This window comes from Pistacia vera, unplaced genomic scaffold, assembly GCF_008641045.1.
Source record: "Pistacia vera cultivar Batoury unplaced genomic scaffold, PisVer_v2 Contig585, whole genome shotgun sequence".
Taxonomy (NCBI): Eukaryota; Viridiplantae; Streptophyta; class Magnoliopsida; order Sapindales; family Anacardiaceae; genus Pistacia; species Pistacia vera.
The window spans coordinates 26,363-54,293 of NW_022196429.1; the positions used below are offsets into that span (position 1 = coordinate 26,363).

Here is a 27,931-nt window from a genome sequence, read left to right on the forward strand (position 1 = left end):
AATTTTATGGACTGGCGTCTAGTTAATATGGACGCCCGTCCCTTACGTTTGGACGGGCGTCCATTCCGTCCATACTTTAAAAAAAAAAAACCATTCTAAACACCTCTTCTCTTCCTCGCTTTCTTAGACTCCAGTTGCTGCTCCATGCCCAACTGCTTAGTTAATCTAATAATACTGTGGAAAAATTATACCGTCAGATAGAGCCATTTGTTGTGGACACTCCACCAATCAAACAAGATTTGCCTGGCTTCTTTCGGTAGTTTTCCCTTTTTTCTTCTTCTTAGAAAACTCATGCTTCAAGGTGCTAACATAACCACCATATTTACGGAAGAGTTTGTCCTTAAGCTCACAGTCCACGGGTGGCATCCGGGAACATTCAGGAGCCTCACTCTCACCCCCACTATAATCTTCATCAGATGATCCAACACCTTCATCTACCAACAAGATAGATATTAATAAATAAGAAAATGCCAAACATCCTAAACATATTCATTTACTTCTGCATTGTCCACGTTAAAGAATCATGCATGAAAGATGCTTATTTTTCCACTCAAATACTTATCCATGTAGTTTTCCCAAACCTGCCAATCAGCAGAAACAGTTCTGAAAAAAACAAACATTTAAAAAATTCAATTGAAAGCTTCAGCCTGCAAGTGCTTCATATATTGCCCAGAAAATGAAGCACAAAGCCCAAAAAATGAAGCCAAGGAAAACGGAAATGCTTAGAGAGTTGATACTTTTCCATATCAAAATCTTTGACACCATAGTCATTATTTGAGGCAATGAAATGGACTGCACCACTGACAATGAAGATGAAGAAAAGAGAGGAGATGGGTCTGTGAAAACAAAACAATTAGATGGACGCCCGTCCATAAGGGATGGACGAGCGTCCATCCCTTTTGGACGAGCGTCCATTACATACAGACGGCCGTCCTTACACAATGGACGGGCGTTCATTCATTGTGGACGAGCATCTATTCCAGATTTTTTTAAAATTTTTATATTTTTTTATTTCATTTGCCAATGGACTGACATCCTTTAAATGAGGACGCCCGTCCCTAGTAAATGGACTCCCGTCCATATAATATGGACGAGAGTCCGTGTTAATGAACGGTCGTCCATATGTTATAGACGGCCGTTCATTAGAAAAAATTTAATAAGGTAAAATGCGTTGATTGGTCTGAGTCAGTATACATGTAAGTCGGTACAAAATTTCGGTGTAAAATCGCTGGTGTCTGTAGCATTGTTGTTTTACTTATTAGGTGGGCTTGGAAAATATATTTGGGCGTTATCTGTTATTTGACAATATGAAAGGTGGTGGATGTATTTTTGGGGTATACACGTGGCAGCGATCTTGACCACCTGGGAAACCGTGGACCTGTACGGATTCCGCATCTCGGTCGCCCGACCCTCTTGGCCGAATCAGCTTGAACATCCAGAAGTATGTTCGACACGCGTCCAATATTCGCCCCAACAGTATACTAGGCCATTCGATCCGTCCCACCGACTAAGCTTCTCAGGTTAGGAGCCTTCCCAGGCATCTCGCACTCAGCCATCCCGGAAGGCCCGATCGATCGACGCATGAGCTTGGGGTAGCCCGGGTTAAACTCTTCAGAAAGCCATCAAGCCTCGTCCATTTGTCCGTCCGAGACGAACGAGTGGTCAACATGTTCGGTTACCCCACCTACCTGGTCGTCCCAACAGCCCGAACGAATGGAGCTCCTCGGTGAACTTCCTGAACTTCGCCCGATCCGGCAGGACGAATAATTGCCCCTTGCGCGGTTTCCTTGATAATCGCGCTGACGTACTGAGCGACCTTACCTAGCTTTCTGCTCTTCGGCTCGTCGAACCGATCAGGCACACCGTGTGGTGGCGTGTTCTTGTTCAGGAATGGATACCGACCAAGATCCAATCAAATCACTTGCGGCGGTCAGCTCTCTCCAATGATCGCTCGTCCATGAGGAAAGAACGAGCTCGCCTTGAGCGCAACCTACTCTCTGACTTGAGATACTCTCAACTCAGAGAGTGGGGGACAAACTGTTAGGGCTAAAAATCGTCCTTGGCCCAAATAGGGAAATATGACCATTAGCGAAGACAGACCAGGCCCAGTCCTACAAAGGCCCAAGCCAAGTTAGTTCTATTTTGACATGAGGTATAAACCGGCTCAAATCACGCAGGCACGAGCCTCTCAAACCTAGTCCATTTCCTAGGTCCACGGACGAATCCAGAGCCCATAGCCCTTTCATAGTACTTTCCTACTCCTAATCAACCTCTTATTCAAGGACGCCTTCCTATTCCTGATCACTTTCCCACTTAGCGAATTCTCTTAAACAGGGTTACCTTCCTATTTGGACACTGGTAAGACAACTCACCACGACCCTAATTCTTCTAGGGTTTACATCGGAGTCACATTAGGACTCCTGCTCCCACCAGGATTGGGAGACCAGACGACCACTATATAAGCAGAGGCCAGCCCTCTCACAAAGGACATCGACATTACACCTTCACACCCGAGACTCTTTACTCGAGAGTTTCACTTATTCGCCGTAGTCACAGTCCTCGACTAGACTTCTGGTAATCTCTTATTCCCTAGCCCTCACTATATTAGCCTTTCAGCCTTGCTGACTTGAGCGTCGGAGTGCCTACGGCAAACACCACCCTAGTGTTTCCCGTTCGCTTCACGCGTGTGTTTCTCTACGTGTGCAGGTACAGCAGATCGCTAGTGGCCTCAACCTCCCGGGATCAGACCCCTTTTTCCGTACAGGTAGATTTTTACGTCTACAGTCATTAGGAAGAAAAGCTGTAAGGGGAAAACCACAAGTACCCGTTAGTGACGTAAACATCTGAACCAATAAATGCAACAAGCCCAAGGAAAGGAACAAACCTTGCTCTAATCCGCAACCACTTGGGTTAACAAAGTGACCTGACTCTGCTATTTATACTCTTCCTAGACAGACCCAAGAACGTAGTCAAAAAGGGTGCCCAGCGAAGCCCAAAGATGATCTGGGGGCTTTCTCATTGCTTACAGAGCCCTTTGTAACTAAGGAAGGCGAGCCCTTTAACAAACATTCGAGGGCTTCTTCTACTCCTCCTAGCCTTTTTATCCTCAAAGAGGTCGACCATCAGGGCTATTCCCCAATCAACGACACCACCTGGAGTGCCCACCTCTTGGCAATTATGAAGCCACCTAATAACAAGAACCATCTTCTAGGGCCTAGCCTGGTCGAAACAGTTTAGCCAAGACGTAGGCTTATTGCCACAGTCCGCAAGCCACCAAGGAGGGATTCTGTCGCCATCTCCTTCTCCTCCATCGTAGGTATGGAACCTGTTAGAAGATGACATTTGCATGAAAATGAAACTTCAGTCAGATAGCGAAACGTAAAAGAATAATAACAATGATAAAACCAGGGAAAAAAGGTATACCAACCTTGCCTAATTGTAATATTCTGTATAGCTAGTAGTTCATTGGAAAAATATAAGTAAAACTCAATAACATGTAATGTAATAGTGGGCTCAAAATAATTTAACTTTATATACAAATCTTTACACCAAGTAATAAACTCACAAAAAAAAAGTACAAAGTAATTCATTCTCCTCCATTACTTGACATTCCTCCCGAACTGCATCTCATCTATTACCTGCAAAAACAGTGAAATCAACAGAGTGAGCACTAACAATACTTCTATTGTTTTTCCATTGCTCAGATCCTAGATTTTCTTTCCTTATACCAAACTTCTCAATTCTTCTATGCTCTTTCAAAGATTCTAGTTTCTCACTTATCGATATGTAAGCACAAATAGGGAAACAAACTCAGGGTAGTAGAAATGGCATGATGCATATGCACAAATGCATACAAAAATTTCTATGCAATGCATTTTCTTTTCTATTTCAATTCTCTCTTTTTGCTTTCTCTTCTTTCTTTTCTGTTTCTCTTATTTTCTATTCTTTCCTGTTTTCTATTCTTTCTTCCTTTTCTTTTCTATCCTTTCTTTCTTTTCTTTTCTATTCTTTTTTTTTTCTTTTCTATTATTTCTTTGCCGATCGGACTCGGTTGAGGCATGGATTCGGAACCTTGACCGTGTGAGTGTATTCTCAAATTCTTTCTTGGGTACAGTCCTCATCCACATGCACTTCTTACGGACTGTACAAATTATTCTTTCTTATTCTTAGGCTGCTCACTAAAGGCAGCGTGCATGTGGGGATATTCTTCTTCTCTGTCACTTATGGGTTCCCGATCGCAACAACCTTCTCTTCTCTTATCTTTTTATATTTCTTTAAGTAAAATTTTAGATTTGAGGTATTCTTTAATTATGTTCTTTAGATAATGATTCTACAATTAATTTCTTTTCTTTCTTTCTCTTTATTCTTTAATGTTCTCATACATGTATATGTGCATGTAAATATGCTCATTCTTTGCTATTCTTTCTAAATGCAAATGCTCAAACGTAAGAATGCATTATGGCATATAAAGATATCATTATGGAATTAGTATTCTCTACCAACAACATTTCAATAACAAAGTAATAATCTAACATAATCATATATATGCACTTTCTTTGAAATTTCATCAAATACCTTACATGCTCATACAAACCTTAAATTGGTTACAGTTTCACTTATTTCTCAAGCCACCAAAATTGGAGCAAAAACTCCCTAAGGCCAACAACCACCCTAGCCGAATTTCACCTTCCACCCTCCACATCCATTCTTTCATATTGCATCAACTCACATGTACGAATATATCACTTCTCATGGCCATAAGATTCACATATCAAACAACCTCAATTTAAATCCATAATTCTCATCATCCAAACACACATACAACATATACAAAATTTCTCTACACAAGTATTTATTCAATCAAAATTAAAGTTGGATTTACTTACCTTGAATTTGAGCAATTCCAACACTATAATCTCTCTTTGGTAGAATTCCCCTTCCTCTTAACCCTAAGCATATAAAACCATAAGAATTCAAAACTTTAAAATTTAATCTCACATTTTGGTGCAAGAATCTTACCTTTGAATGCTTAGGATTGAAAATCTATCAAAATCTAGCCAAAATCCTAAGAATTTCTTTGGAGATTTAGTGAAGAAATTTGAGAGAATTTGGGGTGAAGGTGGCATGAACAATGGGTGGAGTGGCTAGGGTTTCAACTCTTGAACTCTTATTACTACATAATAATATATATAGTTTCCCATTTTACCCTTGCACTTTCTAAAAATTTCATCTATGTCCCTTAGTTAGTTACAATAATGCCCTCATTTCTATTATCTTCTCTATGTTATTCTACTTCTTTTCATTCCCCACTCTTTCATCAATTATGAGTGGAATGACTATTTTACCCCTAATAACATTTTAAAGAATTTCTTTAACACTTGTCCAAATAACTCTAACAAGATTCAACTAAAGGTATTAGAGCATAAATAAAATTATGTATCTTGATGTGGGTGTCACACTAATAATCTCCGGTGTCTCAACAAAGGTTATGAAGTAGGGAGAAGCAAGTATCTTTCTAAAAATAAAGAAGCAAAAGCGACAAAGATAATAGCCCTAAATGAAACGACCATATTTATAGATGGAGAGGAAGGCCAACAATTGGCCATCATCATTATCATCGTTTCATTGTACCTACAAAAAAGGTATAGGCGTCTCCTCATTCCTTCCAACCGCTGTCATTTCCAACGCATTCGTACTCATGGGGAAGGTAAATAGATGTGCAATCATTCATTGCACTACCAAAGAGTTAAGTGAAAAGGCCTTTGATGTGACCAAACAAGGCAAGGGAAAAAGTGTCAAAGGTGACACATCACATAGAAAAAACAGATCCGATAAGATAGATGTAGCTTTCCAAAACCATTAGACGCTGAAGCTCGCAACCCATCTGACACGCAGGTCACTACAAAAGAGTTTTTGAAGCATAACACTGCCCTCAAAAAACTGGGGGTTTAATGTTGTGCCTAATTTCCTAGTGGTTAGATTTGTGCTATGCGTCCTTAAGGTGTATCAAAGCCTGTCAACCAAGATCATCCCACGTGTCGTCCCATCAGTGCTTACCTTCTCTCACAAGGTAATTACTGTCATAAGCATGGGTTAGGTTGTTATTAGCAGAGCCTGGTCTATCATAAGCATGGAGATTACTAACTCAGATCCTGATTAAAGGGATTATGCATGCAAGCAATCCCGTAATACCTAGTCTCAACTACTGCCAGAAGGACCAAGTATAAAAGGAGTCCATAGCCTCCATTTCAAGAGAGAATTCCAATCTAATAAAGTTCAAGAGAAAAACACACTCGTCTGTGTAAGAAAGCATTTTAAGGGAGAAGGTTGCGAGGGCTAAAGGTCTTCCATTTAGCTCATGCACATTTCCTTTGTAACTTCTCTTTGCCCTATAACATATCTAAGCAATAACATAACAATAGATGTAGGCTTGGTCTTTATGTCGCCGAACCACTATAAAAATCTCTTTTGTTCTTTACTTTTTTATGTCATTTTTATCAACCTTGTTGGTTATCAGTAACCACATGCAAATCTTGTCTGGCCCCTTCTGAGGTTGACTAGGTATCTCTGCTTGGTACAAAATTTCACATCAATCATTTGTTATGAAGATATATTAAGATATTGGAGGATATTAAAAATGAAAATCATAAAACTTAATAAATTCGATTTCTGTTTGAAAAATAATATTATCAGTTCTTCCATGACTGCAATGGAAATAATTTTGGCAAAAAGTTTAGGCCTTTAGAATTAACAATTACATTTGTGGCCAAGCTTTAAACTTTAATGGCAAAAAAAAAAAAAAAAAAAAAAAAAAAAAAAAAAAAAAAATGATAATTGAGAATGCACAAAAACTTTTTCTATTAGGCTTATTTGAGACAAACCCGCCTTTGTTTATTTAATATCTATCATTGTAATTCAATAAGTTATCCATGCCTCATGCCAAATCTCTTGGTACCACACCAACACAGAGTAAAATCTCTATACATGGAAAGGCTAAAGGAGCTATATAGATTTTTCAATTGATGCAAAGAAGTGGACAAAAGCCTTGTTCTAATAGCTTTATTTGTGTATTATCTACCTACAGCCAGGCTGGCCTAGCTGATGAAGGCTGCAAATTTTTTGATAGCATGTGTAAAGAGCATGGTATTGAAGCAAGGATGAAGCATTATGCCTACATGGTGACCCTTCTAGGTCGTGTTGGAAGGCTAGAAGAGGCATATAATATGATTGAGCGAATGTCTTTCAAGCCAAACGCTTGTGTTTGGGGAGCTTTGCTTAGTTCTTGTAAAGTTCACGGTAATGTGAGTATAGATGAGGCTGCTGCTAAACATCTCTTTGAACTACAACCTACAAATTGTGGGAACTACATCCTTCTATCCAATATATATGCTTCCAAAAACATGTGGATTGAGGTTGATGCAATGACAGATATGATGAAAGCTATGAGTTTAAGGAAGAGTCGTGGTTGTAGTTGGGTTGAGGTAAAAAACAAAGTGCACATGCTTCTTGCTAGAGATGAATCACATCCTCAGATGGCCCAAATCATGAAGAAGTTAAATAAATTAAACATAAGAAATTGAAAGATTTTACAAAAAAAAAAAAAAGAAAAAAAAAGAAAGGAAATACTAAGAGCAAAGGCAAGAGATGAACGACGAGGGAAACATGCAGACTGTAGTGTTCAAGGGCTTGTTTGAGAGATGGCCACGCATCTTTGTTATCGTGACATACCGAGTCGAAGAATGCTATGACCATGGTGGTGTTCGATCCAATTGGCTGACTCTTGTACACAAAACCATCGTACTTTGTTGGCGGCAGTGACTAAGCTTGAGCGCTCCATTTAGATGAATTTTTCAGAACAAAACACAATACCAAAGTTGATTATAATATTAGAGTTACATGATTTAATTTGCACATATTTTTCGCTCTATGTTCCTCAACTTCTCTTCGCTAGAATGGATGGCAAGAAACAAGGTTTTATGTATCTATTTATAGTTAAAAATAAATAAATCACATCCTTGTTATTTTTAGCTTTTATTTATTTAACTTAATTGTACGCTACCCTTTTTTTCGTATTCTCTTGCCTTTTGAGGCAAACTTAACTTACTATTGCATGAACAAATCAGAGATGCGTTAGAAAAATAAGGCTGTAAAAAATGATGAACTTGATGAAACAAGCTCTTCCTCTCTTTGAAAACATTCAACGCTTAATCTTCCATACCCTTAACTCACTCAAATCATCTTTATCATAGACACACCAAACGCATTCTCACATTCTCAAAATTGGAGTCTCTAATGACACGGATCTTGCAACAAAGCTTCTGTCTTGTAACGCCCCACTTGAGGTACGTAATTGTTGTTTCTTCTTTCGCTCTTATTTGAGTTGGTTTTTGGTAATATTGTTTGATTGAGTGTTGTGTCGAATGCTTGCCCTGAAATTGGTTGAAAATAGAAGAAGTTTAGTGTACCAAGCTTCGCCGGGGCGAAGAAGAATCTTCGCCGCAGCGAAGATGTGTTGAAACCACGGGGAAACTCTCTGGACAGTTTCGCCGCGGCGACGAAAAGGTTCCGACGCGGCGACAGACCGTTTAAATGTTGTTGAGTTTTAGATATTTTCTTCCCTAAGGGCAATTTGACCATTCTACCCCTAATTAGTAGGAAAGTGGGGAGTTAATTGTAAGGAATTTTATGAAGATTATGTTGATATGGGGGTGAGTTTGTAATGAATCAAAGGATATAGATGGAATTCCAAAGAAGAGTAAGGGCAAAATGGGAATGTTTGGTATAAAGTTCATAAAAAGGAATTAAGAGTAAGCAAACCCTATTCTTCTTCTCAAAAACGCAACTCTCCATCCTTGCTCCTCTCAAATTTTTTCTTTTGATTAAAGAGTTCTAAGGGGTTTTTGAAGTGATTTGGGGTAGAAAATCAACCTAAGGTTCCTAAGGTAAGGATTCCTACTTAAGTTGTGTGATTTGTGAGTTTTAGTTTATATTGAAGTTTAAGGGTTTGTGTTTTTGGTTAAAGTAGAGAAAAAAGTCAAGCAAAACAAATGAAAGGAAGAGTTGGTGAAGTCTCTCCATACAAGGTAAGTAAATCCCAACCCAAGTTGAGATTTAAGAATTTTCTTGATTAGGGTTTGATAGAAATGATGTAGTATGTGATATTACATGTGATATGCCATGTATGGAAGTTTAATAGAGATTTCTATGCTTGTGATGTTAAACCTTGCAAATATGAGAATGAGGTTGGGTTGGAAAGGTAGTTTGAGATGGAATTGAAGGGGTGTATGGATCCCCTTTTTGGAAGTGCTTTCTTGACAGGTTTTATGGTTATGTGAAGGGGTTTCTCCCCATTTGGATGGTTAGAGAAAGATTTAGAATCATTGCTATAGTAGAGGTTATGAGCATTTGAATTGTTTGATGAAATGCCTAATAGAGGTTTGAGTTTGAGTAGTGAACCTTAATTCTTGCAACATTGCCTGTTGGCATTTCATAGTGCATTAGTGGAGTGAACCATCCATATGATTATTATATGCATTGAAAAGTGACCAAGAAGAAGAGTAGGAAACTTGTGTATACAATATTATGAGTAGAGAGCTTGGTGAATGCAACTACTCTAAGGGTAGAGAGAATAAAAAATGCTTGAATAGAGTGGTTTGAAGAGTAGAAGTGATGGGTGATGCTTTATGATCATCACCCGACAGTTATGGGAATCAGGTTGATGCTTGGTGATACACCACCCGAATAGCCTAGAGATGGGTCGATGCTTTGTGATGTCACCCGATAAGTAGTAGAAACGAGTGGATGCTTTGTGATCCTACCCGGTAGTTAATAGATAAGTAGGTTGATGCTTTGTGATCATCATCCGACATTTAGTAGAAGAGGGTTAATGCTTTGGGACCATCAGCCGATAGTGACTAGAGACGGGTTAATGCTTGGTGATCGTTACCCAAAATTCATGAGGAAAGGGTAGGTGCTAGGTGATCTCCACCGATAGTTAGGAAAAACCGAGTTGGGGCTTTGTGATCCTCACTCGGTAGTCACTAAAAACGGGTTGGTACTGTGTGAATTCCACCCGATAGCCATGGAGAGTGAGATGGTGCGTGTGAACCCCATCCGGCCGTACCTCCGGTAAGATGAGGCCATGATGTTATTAGAAACAGAAATAGAATCAGAAATAGTATAAGGAAAGAATTAAGAGTTGTACATACGGGGACAGACAGATAGAGGGTTTACTTACTGAGCATTATTTTGTGCTCACCCCGTTATTCCTTTGTGGATGCAGGATCTCGGTGATGATGCAGTCGGAGGGGCGTCGGCAAGCGAAGAGAATAGCTACACTGTTTCCCCTGTTTTGTCTTTTAAAACGAATTTTTGTAAACAGTCCTCTTGTGTATAAAAGACATATGTAATTATAATGAAAAGAAAATTTGGGGCCCAATTTTTATTGTTATTATGCATGCATTGTACAGTTTTCAGCAGTTGTTACATTTTGGTATCAGAGCAAAGATTTTGGGATTGAACAGTGTACTATTCTCATGCCAAAAGTCCTATAACCGACTGTGTGAGTAATTCTTTCCTTATAGTAATTGTTCCTTGGTTTATTAGGTGGATTTTTTTGTAGATGAGGCGTAGTTATCGAAATCGCGGTAAGGGTGTGGTGAATGAAGGAGAACCTTCTAACCACACAGAGTCTACGCCCTCCCTTGGATGAAGCAGAATCCGGGGAATTATTCAGCAAGTTATGGCAGAAAACTCAGGGGAGAGTTGTACCCCCTGTACAGGTACCGCAGTTACAATGTCGAAGAAAGAGGACAACGGCACCTCCCCCAGTACAGAATAGAGTGGAACCGATACGGTCTTTCTAGTCAGCATCAACCCTCAGAGTTTAGGGTACTACAGACCCAGTAATAGCAGAAGAGTGGCTTGGGTCAGTAGAACGAGCCACAGGTTTATTTCCCATGTCAGACCGGGAGAAGATCCGGTATGCGAGGTTCTTGTTTCGGGGTGATGCCCGAATTTGGTGGGAATTAATGGAAGAAACTCATGATGTGACAGTAATGATGTGGGAAGAGTTCAGGCAAAGTTTGGGCCGAGTACAGAACAGAGGACCAAGTTCATGAGAAGGTCCAAGAATTTATCAGTTTACAGCAAGGGACTAGCGCCGTGAAGAGTACTCGGTGAAATTCAACGCTCTTGCAAGGTTTGCACCAGGAATAGTTAGCAATCCGGCCTTGAGAAGGGATAAGTTTGTGCATGGATGAAGCCGGGATAGCCCGAGATATAATGACAAGTCCAACCCTCCTCGAAATTATAGTGAGGCTTTGAGGCGGGCGATGAAGGCAGAGATTTTTGAGAATAAAATCTTCCCCGGATCCTCGACAGGAGGACTAAAGGAGCTTCCCTCCGTCCCAGAGAGAGAAGCATGAGGGTGTAAGAGGTAAAGAAATGAAGAATCAGAAAAAGAAGTTTCAGTATAGACAGAATAGAAAAGAGTGGAAGAATAAGCGACCTCGGAGGAAGGGTTTCCTCCTTGCCCTAAATGCGGGAAGAATCACCCCGGAGAATGTCTGAGGGACCAGAGAGTGTGTTATAGGTGCCGACAGCCAGGGCACATGATGAGAGATTGTAAAGCTCCTCTTCCACCAACGACTCAAAGTTCAGGAGGGTACTGCAAATGCCAGAGTTTTTATTGTGGCACAAGGGGAAGCATAGGCCAGCCCATCAGCGTTACTGGTCAGTTGTTATTTCATTCAATTCCTCTATATGCTTATTGAATCAGGCGTACTCATTCGTCATATCTTAGGGATGCTTGAAAGATTATGTTTGAAACCTACTAGAACGATGCAACCCATTAAGATAGAGCTACCCGATGGGGTTAGTGTTTGACTCAAGAGATTTTGTAGAGAGTCCTTAGTGATCAGGGTAGAGAATTAACAGTTGACTAATAGTTTTTGATAGGCCCGACTTTGATGTGATTCTGGGCATGGACTTCATGGGAGTATGGGGTAGAGATTGACTGTCGGAAAAAGAAGGCGAGGTTTAACCTCGATAGTGGAGATAAGTTTAGTTTGGAGAAGGCCATCAGTTGGCATGTTGATTAGTAATGTGAAAGCCAGGAAGATGTTGAGAAAGGGGTGTTCGGGGTATATGCCCATAGTGCAAGAGTGGTGATGTTCCACAGTTAGAGATTCAAAGGGTGCCAGTAGTTCGAGACTTTCTAGATGTGTTTCCGGAAGAGTTACGGGTTTGCCTCCAGAGAGGGAGGTAGAATTTAGTATCGAAGTAGCACTAGGGACAGCACCAATATTAAAGCCCCTTATCGAATGGCCCCAACTGAGCTCCAAGAATTAAAGAAGCAACTCCAAGAGCTTTTAGATAAAGGCTTCATCCGCACCAAGTCATTCTCCTTGGGGAGCTCCAATCCTGTTGTGAAAAAGAAGGATGGATCACTAAGGATGTGTATTGATTATAGGGAGTTGATAAAAGTTACAGTGAAGAAAAGTACCCGCTACCCCGGATAGTGACCTTTTTGATCAGTTGAAGGAGCGCAGTGTTCTCCAAAATGATTTGAGGTCCGGGTATCATCAAGTAAGAGTGGTTGAGCAAGTTGTGGCTAAGACTGCCTTTCGTACAATATATGGGCATTATGAATTTGTAGTAATGCCTTTTGGTTTGACTAATGCCCCAGCAGGTTTATGGACCTGATGAACAGGGTATTCTATGAGTATTTGGATCAGTTCATTGTTGTCTTCATCGACGACATTTGATTTACTCAAAGTCAAGAGAAGAAATGAGAAGCACTTGAGATTAGTATGCAGCGGTGAGAGAAAAGAAGTGTGTGTAAATTCTCTAAGTGTGAGTTTTGGCTTAACCAAATGATATTCCTGGGTCATACCGTGGCGAAGGAAGGGATCGGTAGATCCGAGTAAAGTGCAGGCAATCCTGGAATGGCAGAAGCCGAGAACAGTGAAAGAAATCAGGAGTTTCTTAGGCTTAGCAGGTTACTACCGGCGATTTGTAGCGGGATTCGCCCGGTTGGCTAAACCGTTGACAGCCCTTACTAAACAGAAAACTCCTTTTGTCTGGTCAACACCATGGGAAGAAAGCTTTTAGAGTTGAAGAGAGGTTAACATCAGCCCCTGTACTAGTGTTACCGCAAGAGGGTGTAGATTATGACATTTATATAGACGCCTCTTTGCAGGGACTTAGCGCCATGCTGAGCAGTTAGGTAGGGTTAAGCTTATGCTTCTCGCCAATTGAAAGAGTACGAGACCCGATACCCTACGCATGACTTGAAATTAGCAGCCGTGGTCTTTGCCTTAAAGATATGGAGGCACTACCTTTATGGTGTGAAGAGTAATATCTACACCGATCATAAGAGTTTAAAGTATTCTTCACTCAAAGGAGTTAAATATGAGGCAGAGAAGGTGGTTAGAGCTGGTCAAGGATTATGATTGTGAGATCAAGTACCAACCGGGGAAAGCCAATGTAGTAGCCAATGCCTTGAGTAGAAAAGCCCATGTTTTCGGCTTACCAGGCAGAAAGAGTTATAAAAGAATGTCTAAGGAGCAGATTGAAGTGGCTCCAGGAAGAATTGCCAGCTAGAGGTACAGTCTTCTTTACTAGAGGAAATTAGAGAAAGCAAACGGCTGAGAGTGGTGGCAAAAAACAGTTCAGCAAGTGCGAGGGCAAGACATCAGAGTTCTTTGTGAGAGATGGTGTCCTCTATTTCAGAAATCGGTTGTGCATTCCTCCAAATGAGGAGTTGAAACAGAAAATTCTTATGGAGGCTATGACACACCGTACACCGCTCATCCGGGAGCAACCAAGATGTATCAGGATGTAAGAAAGGCTATTGGTGGTCAGGTATGAAGAAAGATGTCACCGAGTTTGTGGCTAAAGTCTAACTTGTCAGCAGGTGAAAGCAGAACATCAACGGCCATCAGGGTTGCTTCAACCACTGAGTATTCCAGAGTGGAAATGGGAGAGCATTTCAATGGATTTTATCACGGGTCTCCCAAAGTGCAGAAAGGATGTAATGTATATGGGGGATGTGGATAGGTTAACCAAGTCAGCCAATTTCCTTCCAGTAAAGGAAAGTACCACTACAGATCAATTGGCTCAGTTTCCTCAAGGAGATAGTCAGATTGCAGGTGGCCCAAGACTATAGTATCAGATAGAGATTCAGATTTGTTTCAGCCTTCTGGACAAGCTTCAGAGGAGTTTGGGTACGTTTAGCATTCAGTATGCTATCATCCTCAGACGATGGCCAAACCGAGAGAACGAATCAGGTGCTCGAGGATATGTTGAGGGCCTGTTGCATGGATTACAGAGTATCCTAGATGAGATGTTACCCTTAGTGGAATTTGCCTACAACAAGTTATCAGTCTATAATTAGAATGGCGCCTTACGAGGCTTTGTATGGTAGACGGTAGGTCTGCTTCATTGGGATGAAGTAGGCGAAAAAGATGAGTTGAGTAGAGTACCGCGCTTGGGCCAGAGATGACTCAGAAACTGGTAGAAGATGTGAAGTTAATCAGAAATAGAATGAAACAAGCCCAAGATCGACAGAAGAGTTATGTGACTTGAAGAGGAAAGAGGTAGAATTCCAAGTGGGCGATAAAGTGTTTCTGAAGTTTCCCCTTACAAGCGAGTAATGCGCTTCGGAACAAAGGAAAGTTAGCACCGAGGTATGTAGGTCCTTTTGAGGTCTTGCAACGAGTAGGAAAAGTGGCCTACAGATTGGCAACTACCACCTCGCATGGACAGGGTGCATGATGTCTTCCATGTCTCGATGCTACGGAATATGTAAGTGATCCCTCCACATCTTGGCGTAGAGGACATTGAAGTAGCAGATAATCTAGTATATGAAGAACGCCAGTTCAGATTCAGATCGAAGGGTTAAAGAGCTTCGGAACAAGAGTGTTCCGCTAGTGAAGGTCCTTTGGAGGAATCACAAAGTAGAAGAGGCCACTGGGAAGTAGAGCGGGACATGCAGAATCGTTTCCCAGAGTTTATTGCATGAATTTCAAGGACGAAATTCTTTTAAGGGGGGAAGAATTGTAACGCCCCACTTGAGGTACGTGTTGTTGTTTCTTTTCGCTCTTATTTGAGTTGGTTTTTGGTAATATTGTTTGATTGAGGTGTGTGTCGAATGCTTGTCTGAAATGTGTTGAAAATAGAAGAAGTTTAGTGTACCAAGCTTCGCTGGGGCGAAGAAGAATCTTCGCCGCAGCGAAGATGTGTTGAAACCACGGGGAAACTCCTGGACAGTTTCGTCGCGGCGACAGAAGTTTCTTCGCCCACGGCGACAGACCGTTAAATGTTGTTGAGTTTTAGATATTTCTTCCCTAAGGGCAATTTGACCATTTTACCCCTAATTCAGGAAAAGTGGGGAGTTAATTGTAAGGATTTTTCATGAAGATTATGTTGATATGGGGGTGAGTTTGTAATGAATCAAAGGATATAGATGGAATTCCCAAAGAAGAGTAAGGGCAAAAGGGAATGCTTTGGTAAAGTTCATAAAAAGGAATTAAGAGTAAACAAAAACCTCATTCTTCTTCTCAAAAACGCAACTCTCCATCCTTGCTCCTCTAACTTTTCTTTCTTTTGATTAAAGAGTTCAAGGGGTTTTTGAAGTGATTTGGGGTAGAAAATCAACCTAAGGCTTCCTAAGGTAAGGATTCCTACTTAAGGTGTGGATTTGTGAGTTTTAGTTTATATTGAAGTTTAAGGGTTTTTGTTCTTTTGGTTAAGAGTAGAGAAAAAGTCAAGCAAAACAAGTGAAAGGAAGAGTTGGTGAAGTTCTCCATAACAAGGTAAGTAAATCCCAACCCAAGTTGAGATTTAAGAATTTTCTTGATTAGGGTTTTGATAGAAATGTGTATGTATGTGATATACATGTGATATGCCATGTATGGAAGTTTAAATAGAGATTCTATGCTTTGTGAATGTTAATACCTTGCAAATATGAGAAATGAGTTGTTGGGTTGGAAAGAGTAGTTTGAGATGGAATTGAAGGGTGTATGGATCCCTTTTTGGAAGTGCTTTCTTTGACAGGGTTTATGGTTATGTGAAGGGGTTTCTCCCATTTTGGATGGTTAGAGAAAGATTTAGAATCATTGCTATAGTAGAGTTTTATGATGCACTTGAAGTGTTGATGAAATGCCTAATAGAGGTTTGAGTTTGAGTAGTGAACCTTAATTCTTGCAACATTGCATGTTGGCATTTCATAAGTGCATTAGTGGAGATGAACCATCCATATGCATTTATATGCATTGAAAAGTGACTAAGAAAGAGTAGGAAACTTTGTGTATACAATTACTATAGAGTAGAGAGCTTGGTGAATGCAACTAATCTAAGGGTAGAGAGAATAAAAAATGCTAGAATAGAGTGGTTTAGAAGAGTAGAAGTGATGGGTTGATGCTTTGTGATCATCACCCGACAGTTATGGGAATCGGGTTGATGCTTTGTGATCACCACCCGAATAGCCCTTAGAGTGGGTCGATGCTTTGTGATCGTCACCCGATAAGTAGTAGAAACGAGTGGATGCTTGTGATCCCTACCCGGTTAGTTAATAGATAAGTAGGTTGATGCTTTGTGATCATCATTCGACATTTAGTAGAAGAGGGTTGATGCTTTGTGACATCACCCGATAGGGACTAGAGACTGGTTAATGCTTGGTGATCGTTACCCAAAATTCAGGAGAACGGGTAGGTGCTAGGTGATCTCACCCGATAGTTAGGAAAAACCGAGTGGTGCTTTGTGATCCTCACTCGGTTAGTCCACTAAGAAACGGGTTGGTACTGTGTGAATTCCACCCGATAGCCATGGAGAGTGAGATGGTGCTGTGTGAACGCCATCCGGCCGTACCTCCTGTAAGATGAGGCCATGATGTTATTAGAAACAGAAATAGAATCAGAAATAGTATAAGGAAAGAATTAAGAGTTGTACATACGGGGACAGACAGATAGAGGGTTTTACTTACTGAGCATTATTTTGTGCTCACCCCGTTATTTTCCTTTGTGGATGCAGGATCTCGGTAATGATGCAGTCGGAGGGGCGTCGGCAAGCGAAGAGAATAGCTACACTGTTTCCCCTGTTTTGTCTTTTAAAACGAATTTTTGTAAACAGTCCTCTTGTGTATAAAAGACATATGAATTATAATGAAAAGAAAATTTTGGGGCCCAATTTTATATTGTTATTATGCATGCATTGTACTAGTTTTCAGCAGTTGTTACATGTCTCAATATGCAAACCACCAAGACTTCGATGGCGCAAACCAAATCTTTTCTTCTTCTCTTAAGCCGACAACCTTTTCTTACACCACTCTTATCTATGCCTACTCGAAACAAAATCTTTTTACTCAACCACTCTGTGTATTTGCTCAAATGCTCTCTCACGGTGTGGCACCTAATACTTACTTGTTGCCTAATATCCTTAAGGCTTGTACTGGATTGTTGTCATTGGAAATTGGAAAACAAGTTCATGCAATGGTGTCTATATACGGGTTTAATTTAGATTCGTTTGTTCAAACTTCTTTGGTTCATATGTACGTTAAATGTCAGAGGATTGGGGACGCTCACAAAGTGTTTGATAGATTAGCCTAACCGGATGTGAAAACTTTTAGTGCTCTGCTTGCGGGTTATGCGCGACATGTAATGCCCACTTTGAGGTACGTAGTTTATTCATGTTCATTTGCCTTTAAAGGTTGTTTGTTGACCCTAAGTTAAAATTGGTTTGTTGATTTTGTGGATTGATTACCCTAAATTTGGTGAAGACTTGGTGAAGTTGTGAATTACAGACTTCACTAGGGTGAAGAATAAGCTTCGCCGCGGTGACATATGCTCTATATTTTTTCGCGAAGGCGAAGAAAAATCTTCGCTGGGGCAAAGAGTCGACTAATTTTTCTTGTGAAGTTTCTAGAGAAATTTCCATAGGGGTGAAGTGACCATTCTACCCCTAATTAGCAGGAAAAGTGGGAAGTGAAATGTAATGTAAGAAAATTTCATAGAGAATGCTTTGGAGATGAGGGTGTATTTGTAAAGAATTAAAGGATAAAGATGGTATTACCAAGAAAGTGTAAGGGCAAAATGGGAAAGATTGCTTATTTATATGAGCTACTAAGGCTTTAGCCTTAGAAACCCTCCCATTCTCTACACCCCATATATCACTTCCACTCTTCATTTGTCTCATCTCTTCATCCAATTTGCTAAAGGAAATTGAGGGCTTTTGGTTGGATTTTGATAAGGATTTGATCTTAAGCATCAAGAGGTAAGGATCATTGCTCTAGATATGAGTTTAAGTTTTGTGAGTGCTGAATTCTTATCATGTTTATGCTTAGGGTTTGGGAGAAAGAAAAAGTTTACCAAAAGATAGAGAGTTTCTTGTGGAATTACTCAAGCATAAGGTAAGTAAATCCAACCCAAGTTAAGATTTAAGCAATCAATGATTTGATATGCATGTATATGCTTATGAGTTTGAGTTTGAGTTTGATTGTTAAGAATGAGGTTATTGATGAGTAGATGGTTTTTGATGAGTAGATTTGAGCCATGAGAAGTGGAGTTGAAATTGTGGTGACCAAGTGAAGTTTGGTTGCATTTAGAAAGAATTTGAGTAGAATATTTGAAGTGTATTTTCCTGGCCAGGATTTGTGATGAATCAAGGGAGTTTTACTCCAATTATGGATGGTCCAAGAAAGAAGTAGAATTATAGTTAAATAGAATTAAAGTATGCATGCTTAATGTTTGATTAAATGCCTAAGAGAAACATGTACATAAGTAGAGAAACTTAATTTTGTGCAACATTGCATATTTGCATTGCATAATTGCACTTAAGAAAGAAACATAAGCATGAGCCATCCACATGCATATATTTGAATATGCATAAGAACTTAACGAAAGAATAAAGAACTTAAGAATAAAGAGAAAGAAAGAAAATCACTAAAGAATTAAAGAAAGAGAAATGCTAAAGAAGAGAAAAGAATAGGTTGTTGCGATGGGGAACCCGTGGGTGATAAGAAGAAGAAATTCCCACATACTCGCCGCCTTAAGTGAGCAATATAAGAAGAAGAAGAATTTGTACGGCCTGTAAAAGTGTATGTAGATGAGGGTTGTACCAAGAAGAATTTCCTACGTGCACGCCACCTTAATTGAGTGGCCTAAGAAGAAAGAAAGAATTTGTATCGTCCGCAAGAGTGCATATAGATGAGGATTGTACTCACTCACACAGCCAAGGTTCCGAATCCATGCATCAACCAAGTCCGATCAGCAAAGAAAAAGAAAAGAAAGAAAGAAAGAATAAGAATAAGAATGAGAAAGCTTGAGCAAGCAAGAAAAGAAAAAAAAGCTTGAGTTCGCAAGAAAAGAAGAAGAAAGAAAGAATAGAAAGAAAAGAAAAGAAACAGAATAAGAAAATAGAAAAGAATAAAGAAAATGCATTTTTATGCATTACTGCATATGCATTCCATTCATGCATGTTACCATGATTTCTATCATGGTTAGTAAGAATGAGAAAGAAAGAAAAGAACAGTGAGAACTAAAAACAGTGAAAGAAAAGAGAAAGAACAAAGAGAGAATGAAGAAGAAAAATAATAGAGTAAGGAAAGAACCAAAGAATAAGTTGCAGGGATAAAGGAGTAGAGGATTTACTTACTGAGCATTTTGCGCCCGTTGTTTTTCCATGTTTTACGGGAAATAGGTGAGAAGCAGTCGGATGGACATCGAGAGGCGGAGAGAAATGGCACCAGTGTCCACCATTATAAAAGCTGTTTGTATATATTATTTTGTATTATGTAAAGAAATATATGTTTAGTAAAGAAAAATACTGGGCCCAACCAATTTTCATTTAATGAGTATTTATGTTTTCATAGTATACTCTCTAAGTATTCTAGTAGAAAGAGGCTATTACGCGACAAGGGTCCGTGGATGCAGCAAAAAAACTCTTTAACAAGATGGGTCGTTTAAGGGTGGAGCCCGATGTGTTTACTTGGAATGGTATGATTGTAAGGTTTAATCAAATCGGACATTATGAAGAGACGGTTCTTTTGTTTCAAAGTATGCATTTTGAAGGATTTACGCCCGAAGTGCATAGTGTTTTTAGTGTTCTTTCCGCTGTGGGCGACTTGGAGAATCCAAAACTTGGGATTCAGATTCATGGTTTTCTGATTAAGGACAGGTTATCGGAGGACAAGTCGATCAGTACTTCACTTATTGATATGTACGAAAAGTGTGCGTGTACATGGAATATGTCCAAAGTGTTTCATGAGATGGAATATTTAGATGTAGGTGTTTGCAATGCTTTTCTTACGGGTCTCTGTAGGAATGGTCTTGTTGACAATGCATATGAGGTCTTTAGGCAATTCTAGAGCCAAGGAAAGGAATTAGATGTTAAGTCTTGGACGTCAATGATTGCTGGTTTCTCATAAAATGGGAAAGGTATTGAGGCATTGGAACTCTTTAGAGAGATGCAGACAGCGGGGAAGCAGCCAAACAATGTTACAATACCTTGCTTGCTATCAGCCTGAGGAAGTATTGCAGCATTGATGCTCGGGAAGGCAGCTCATTGTTTTTCTATCAGAAGAGGAGTATCTGATATTATTTCTGTGTCTAGGGTCCTAATTGATATGTATTCAAAGTGTGGAAGGATTCAAATGTCTTGACTTTGTTTTGATATGATGTCATCCAAAAACTTGGTTTGTTGGAACGCTATAATAGGTGTATATGCGATGCATGGAGAGGCTAAAGGAGCTATAGAGATTTTTCATTTGATGCAAAGAAGTGGACAAAAGCCTTGTTCTAGTAGCTTCACTTGTGTATTATCTATCTGTAGCCAAGCTGGCCTAGCTGATAAAGGCTGCAAAATTTTTGATAACATGTGTAAAGAGCATGGGATTGAAGCAAGGATGGAGCATTATGGTTGCATGGCAACCCTTCTAGGTCGTGCTGGAAGGCTAGAAGAGGCATATGATATGATTGAGCGAATGCCTTTCGAGCCAAACGCTTGTGTTTGGGGAGCTTTGCTTAGTTCTTGCAGTGTTCACGGTAATGTGAGTATAGGTGGCTGCTAAACATCTCTTTGAACTGGAACCTACAAATTCTGGGCACTACATCCTTCTATCCTATATATATGCTTCTAGAGGCATGTGGACTGAGGTTGATGCGGTGAGAGATATGATGAAAGCTTTGGGTTTGAGGAAGAGCCCTTGCTGTAGTTGGATTGAGGTCAAAAATAAAGTGCACATGCTTCTTGCCGGAGATGAATCACATCCTCCAATGGCCCAGATCACGGAGAAGTTGAATAAATTAAACATGGAGATGAAGAAGTCAAGTTACTTTCCACATTCTGACTTTTAGTTGCAAGACATAGAGGAGCAGGATAAGGAGCTGATGTTGTGTGGGCACAGTGAGAAATTGGCTATAGTGCTTGGACTTCTTAATACACCACCAAGAGCTCCACTTCATCAGCCTACACTTTGCCTAGCATAGACTTTTTTTTTTCCTTTCAAAAAAAATAAAAATAAAATAACAATGAAGTTTTTCAATTAAACAAAAAGGTGTTCTTCCTTATGAGGGCGGCCTAGCTCTTCCAAAGTATACTATAATAGTATAAACAGTATAAACTTCAAGGCTTTAGGTAGAGTAGACAAGTATGTTTGATATTTAAAAATACAGGACAAAAAGATGAAGAATCCAGTAGGAAACTTTAGTAACTAACTACTTACGTTTAGAGATGAGGTGTAAAAAAAAAAAAAAATAGAAAGGAAAAATGCATCAATAGCTAGACTTGTAAATTGATAAAGACATTTTTTTTTTTTTTTTTTTATCAAAACATATACGGGATATGGGAGGATAATATAAGAAAATTGCAAAATCTAATTAATTGAATATCCGGTTAAAGTTATTTTTGAAATATACTAAAATTGATATTACAATATAGGATTAACATTATTATTAAAGGAACATAGTTATAATTCTCTTATTTTATGTATTGTAATTAAGTAGAAATTTGATTATATAGTAATATGTATTGGATAGTCATCAATACTAGGAAACAAGAAGTTGGTGATATATACATGAATTCATATGTGCGGTTAATATTAAAGACAGACTTTCTTGTCTTCAATACATAAAATTATAAATTTTTATTTTTTAATTTTAATTGGATGAGTTCATACATTGAATTTGCATGAGGAATAATATGAAAAACTTTATGACACAAACTAATGCACATTACACAGGAAAACAAAATATGCATGAAGCGTTGTGTAAAACTAGGGTCAGGGTTTTACAATATTATTTGGTTGGCAAATTGTATCAAGAAAAAAAAAAAAAAAATTGATCAAGTTGATTAACTTCTCACTGGTACAAAATTAATAAAAGAAAATTAAATGGAATTAAAAAAAAATATTAAGATATAAGAGGATGTTAAAAAGAAAAGTTCACAACTCACCAAATAAATAATTTTAAAATAGAATTTAAAAAAAAAAAAAAAACGAGGGCTGAGAAGAGCTTTGATATTACTTTTTTTCCCAATTAATTTTAAAATTAAATGAAACATCATAATAGCGATTAGGCTGCTATTACATAAACAGCACTAATTAATTCCAAATAATATTATAGAAACAACACTAGTTAATTCAAAATTATTAATATTAACATTAATAATACACATAATATACACGATTTTATAATAAATAATATCAATCACATGATTCAAAAGCAATATTTATGGGATAAAATATTGTAGAAAAAAAATATTTAAAGAAGGAATATTTATTTTTTCCCATATTTAAAAAACGTTTTGTGGGTCAAATGTGATTTCCTTATTTAAACGTGGATTTAAAATATAAATTCTATAAAACAATTTAGTCTCACAGTCCATATCAAAGAGCACATAATGCTTTGATTAATTGCTTAAATGATCTGCAGTCTATACTTATTGTTAAAATACTGTAAATGGTGGTTTATTTTATACCATAAGTTTGAACAGGAAATAATGCAATCTACTATAAAAGAATACTATAATATCGAATCAATAATATTATCGATATCTAAATTTTAAAATTAAGTGGGTTGAAATCTTTAAAAATAAATTTGATAAAAAGAAAATAGTCATGATATTGTAACATTCTTCTTCATTTTATATGCAATTTATAATGTGGCTAACACATTATATTTACTTTTATAATTAATATATTTATTTAGTTAATCGACAATAAAATCCTCAAATCTCTTTGAAGTGCCATTTTTTTTTTTTTTAAATTCACATCATATTAATGACAACAAATACTAAAATTATTCACTAATTTGAAATTTTCAGTACAATTTGTATTGCAAAAACAAACATTAATTAAAAAAGGGAGAATGACAATTTCCCACCCAAGGTTTGGCGAAACGACACTTTCCCACCATCAGTTTCAAAACGGACACTTTCTCACCCACCGTTATATTCCTTAGGAAAATCCATTACTATTTGACTGTAAAGATGAAAATACCCTTTACTATTTGATTTAATAATTTTATTATTATTTTATGTCATGCAACAGAGTCAATTACCAATATATCTTCTCTTTAACTATGAAAATTGTATATAAATTTTAGTTAAATTCCAATAAAACATTATTTTTAATAAAAAAAGTTAGAGAGACAAATTGTAAATTTACATTCTCATTAACAATAACAATACCCTATAATTGAGCAGCAATAAAAGGTTGTTGGGCAAGCATCAAAATAAGCATTGAGAAGATTATACGAGAGAGAAGAAGCATAAACATGACAAAGCTAGATTAGTTTTTTTTTTTTTTTTTGATTGGTTCCTATCTCTCCTTTCACTTCTCTACTATCCATAGCACACACACTCTTTGGAACAACAACAACATTTTGCATAATCAAATTTTTTTTATTTTTCTAGTATTCGCATAGATGATAGACCATAGTACCCATTACCCAAAACCCTCAAACCCCATGGCTTCTCTAACATCTCTCTTTCATTCTCCAATCTTAATTTCTTGTTGTTCATCATCTTCTTCTTCTCCTTCCTTCACCAAATGTATTCTGCCCACATAATCTGTTATAAAATATTAATAATTGCAAGTAATAAATCTACTGAATATAAAAACAATAGAATTAAATGTTAATAAAATAAAATTAACAATACTAACAACGTGATCACGTATAGGAGATCCTTCAAAATGACAGGAAAAGATCTGGTAAAGAATACAACCTTAGGATGAATGTCGAGGCCTGTGTAACACATAGTTTCCTTAAAGCAGAGTCGTCTATTTCACTTGGGTGCATAAAGATTTGAGCAGCGTCTGTTTCCCAAGATACAACGATAGATGACTAGTAAGAGAAGCATCACTCTTCTATTATAATGAACTGAATTAAGCTTTAATTCCAACAAAGGAAAACCTTAAAAACTAGAGAAAAAATGAGAGATTGAAATTTTGGTGTTTTTGGAATGAGAGGAAGAACACCTTTTTATCCTACTTAAGGTGGGACAAAACATTGAATTCCACCATTATTTTTCACCTTTTCACTTTTTCACCTTTTCACTTTCCTGTTCTTAAGACCTCTTCCAATAATCTACTAACCTTTCATCTTTCAAATTCTCAACTTACACCATCACATCTCATTTCATTCAATTTAATAATAAATTCCAACATAATCTTCTTCTTCTCCTTCCTCCACCAAATGTATTTTGCCCACTACAACTCTCTCTGAAATGCTAGATATGACCATGAGCCCATCGAATTGGTTAAATTTGAATTCCTTCTATGCACTTAAAGCATATGCCATACATTTGATTAAATACAATTTTCTATTACTGTAAAATATATATTAAATCACACAAAATAATATTTTATGGAATTTAACTAAAATTTATATACATTTTTTTTTTTTTTTTACAAACTCACAAAAACAAGATCTAGCAACTTCCAACAAACTCATTAAAATTTCCAATCTCTATTGATATTATTCAACTGAATTCATATACGAGTTTTTTCTTAGGAACCCAAAAAACACAACATAACATCCAGCAAATCCCATTGAAATTTTTTTATCTCTACTGAAATTTAACAATTAAAATTCATATACAAACTCTTTTCACAAACCCACACAACTTAAAATCCAACATCCAACAAACGCAAAACACCCATTTCAAGAAAAGGAATCTTCAAATCCTCCAGCCACTAAAAATCCACAAAAAATAAACCCTAAAATCACAAACCCACGGACAATAAGATCCAAAAGAAAAAGTGTGTGTGGAAAAAGAAAGGGGGCTATGGCGTCGGCATCAGTGTCATGGTCAAGCTGGGTGTCTGTGACACTACCTTCGACCACGATTTAGTTGGCTGCGAGCTGAATGGGTGGCATCGCAGCCAGCCCAGCTTATGGCTGGCTGCCAGCAGGTTATGCCAGCGTCGTAGCCTCCAGCGTAGAAGGAAGAGTTGATAGAGAAGAAAAAATTAGGAAAAAGAAAGAGAAGGAAAGGAAAGAGAAAAAGAAGAAGCATATTCCAATTTTTAAATTTTGATTTATGAGGCTTCATGTAAATTGACCCTCTTGCCCTTCTTTAGAACAAATTTTCTTAACAAAACATAATAGTGAGTGGGAAAATGTCGTTTTGAAACTTAAGGGGTGGGAAAGTTTCATTTCACCAAACCTTAGGTGGGAAAGTGTCGTTTCTCTGTAACACCCACATCAAGATACGCAATTTTATTTATACCCTAATACCCTTAGTTAGATTTCTTTGAAGTTACCTTAGACAAATGTGAAAAAAATTCCTTAAAACTTCATTAGGGGTAAAATGGTTTTTTCACTCATAACTAGATGAAAAAGTGGGAAGTGAAAGGAAGCAAAATAATGTGAAGAAGATAATGGAGATGAGGGTATTTTGGTAATTGACTAAAGGATATAGATGGAATTTCATAGAAAGTGCAAGGGCAAAATGGGAATACATAGATATAATATTAGATATAAGGTTTCATTAGAAGAAACCCTAGCCATTCTAACCATTGTACACGCCACCCTCACCTCTTTTTCTCTCAATTTTATTCACTAAATTTCAAAGGGAACTCATAGGATTTGGCTTGGATTTTTATAGATTTTCAATCCTAAAGCATCTAAAGGTAAGATTCTGACACAAGGAGTGTAATTAAACTTTAAAGTTTTAAATTCTTATGGTTTTTATATGATCTAGGTCCAAGAGGAAGAGACTTTTAGCAGAAGGAGGTGATATCACACATTCAAGGTAAGTAAACCTAATTTTAGCCTTGATTTGAGCAAGACTTGTGTAGAATGATTCTTGCATGTTTTTATATGATTGAATGTGAGAATTGTTGGCTGTTTTTGCTGTTTAATGATTTATAATTTCCAGCCATGGGAAGTAGTGTATGAGTATGTGATGAATTGGTGGAATTATGGAAGAATTAGTGATGAAATTTTGAAGTGTTGAAAATGGCAAGGTTTGATGCTATAATTAGTGAGTTTTTGCTCAAATTTTGGTGGATTTAGAGAAATGTGAAAGTGTAGCCAACATGGTAATTGCATGTGCATATGAAGTGTTTGATGAAAATCCAAAGAGAAAATGCATGCATGAGTTGGCTAAACCCTATTGAAGAAAGGGTTGGAGAAAGGCAAGAATTGAAGTAGGAAGATTATGTTGGGCTTAACTAAGTGCAAATGCTAGTATTCAAGGGTGCATATTGTTATGCCAAAATTTAGATTATCACTTAGTCATGTTAGTTCCATGAGAGAAATGGCCCTTAGTGCTTGATTCTAGTCACCTGAATCTTTACTACTTCTTGAATAGCACATGAAAGTGTTAGAAAAGAATTGCATGTTAAAGTTTTACTTTGATATGACACTTAAGATAGTAGAGAATGGTAGAATATGTCATGACATACCATTATGCCATAATGAATTTTCAAGTTTTTGTATGTGAACTTGGAAAGAACATCAAAGAATGGACTTGTTCATGCATTTATTGTGCCTATGATTTATATATAGCCTTGTTTTGGTAAATGAGAATATTAAAGAATATGTTAGCAAAGAATGAGAAAAAGAAAGAAAATAAAATAGCTTGTAGATTTCTTTTTAGCTGACAAGCAAGTATGTATATTTTCTCATTTACTAAAGAATGCAAATGTAGAATTTCCATAGCTTGGAAATTTATTTAGAGATGTGTATAGTATCTCTTTCTATAGTATGGTATGTTATAAGGTTGTTGCGATAGGGAACCTGTGAGTGACAGAGATACCCACATGCACGCCGCCATTAGTGAGCAGCATCAACAGAGAGATACAATATTTGTACAGTCCATCAGTAGTGTATATGGATGAGGATTGCACCCAACAAATCATACCTACATGCATGCCGCCATCAGTGAGCGGCCTCAACAGAGGGATACAACATTGGTACGGTCCGTCAGTAGTGCACATAGATAAGGACTGTACCCAGTATACACTCACTTGGCCAGGGTTCCAAATCCATGCCTCAACCTAGTTTGATCAAAAAAACCAGAATAGAAGAAAGAAGAGAAAGAGAAACAGAGAAGAAAAGAAAGAGATACAGCATAAGAGACAGAAAACAGAAAAAAAAAAACTTATTTTCTCAGGAAAGTTTATTATTGTGCATATGTGTTATGCTACTTGCATGATTCAGTATTTCTTATGTGCTCGATGATGTACAATTTTATTCATTATCTTTGCACGTTGGTAAGTAGCAAATCAGAATATTAGAAAAGAATGCAGAATATCATAAAAGAACACAGAATATAAAAAAAGAATGAAGAATATTAGCAAAGATAAAAGTGAGAAAAAGAGAATCAGAACATGAGTAATGGAGGAAAAACAGTAGTGTAGTTTGGTTTACTTACTGAGCAATTAGTGCTCACTTCATTATTCTACTGTTTTGCAGGTACTAGATGA

General features: G+C 37.8%; 1 protein-coding gene and 1 pseudogene across 1 annotated transcript; one reads left to right on the plus strand and one right to left on the minus strand.

Annotated features, from left to right (window-relative positions):
* Positions 1 to 228: 228 nt before the first annotated feature.
* On the minus strand, positions 229 to 3,204 carry LOC116109619 (homeobox protein knotted-1-like 6). The gene is made up of 2 exons (XM_031395849.1): positions 3,027 to 3,204; positions 229 to 434 (listed from the first exon to the last, which is right to left on the minus strand). Exons 1-2 carry the CDS (start codon positions 3,202 to 3,204, stop codon positions 229 to 231), a joined length of 384 nt encoding a protein of 127 aa, XP_031251709.1.
* A 4,949-nt stretch (positions 3,205 to 8,153) lies between these two features.
* LOC116109620 lies at positions 8,154 to 27,931 on the plus strand (annotated as a pseudogene).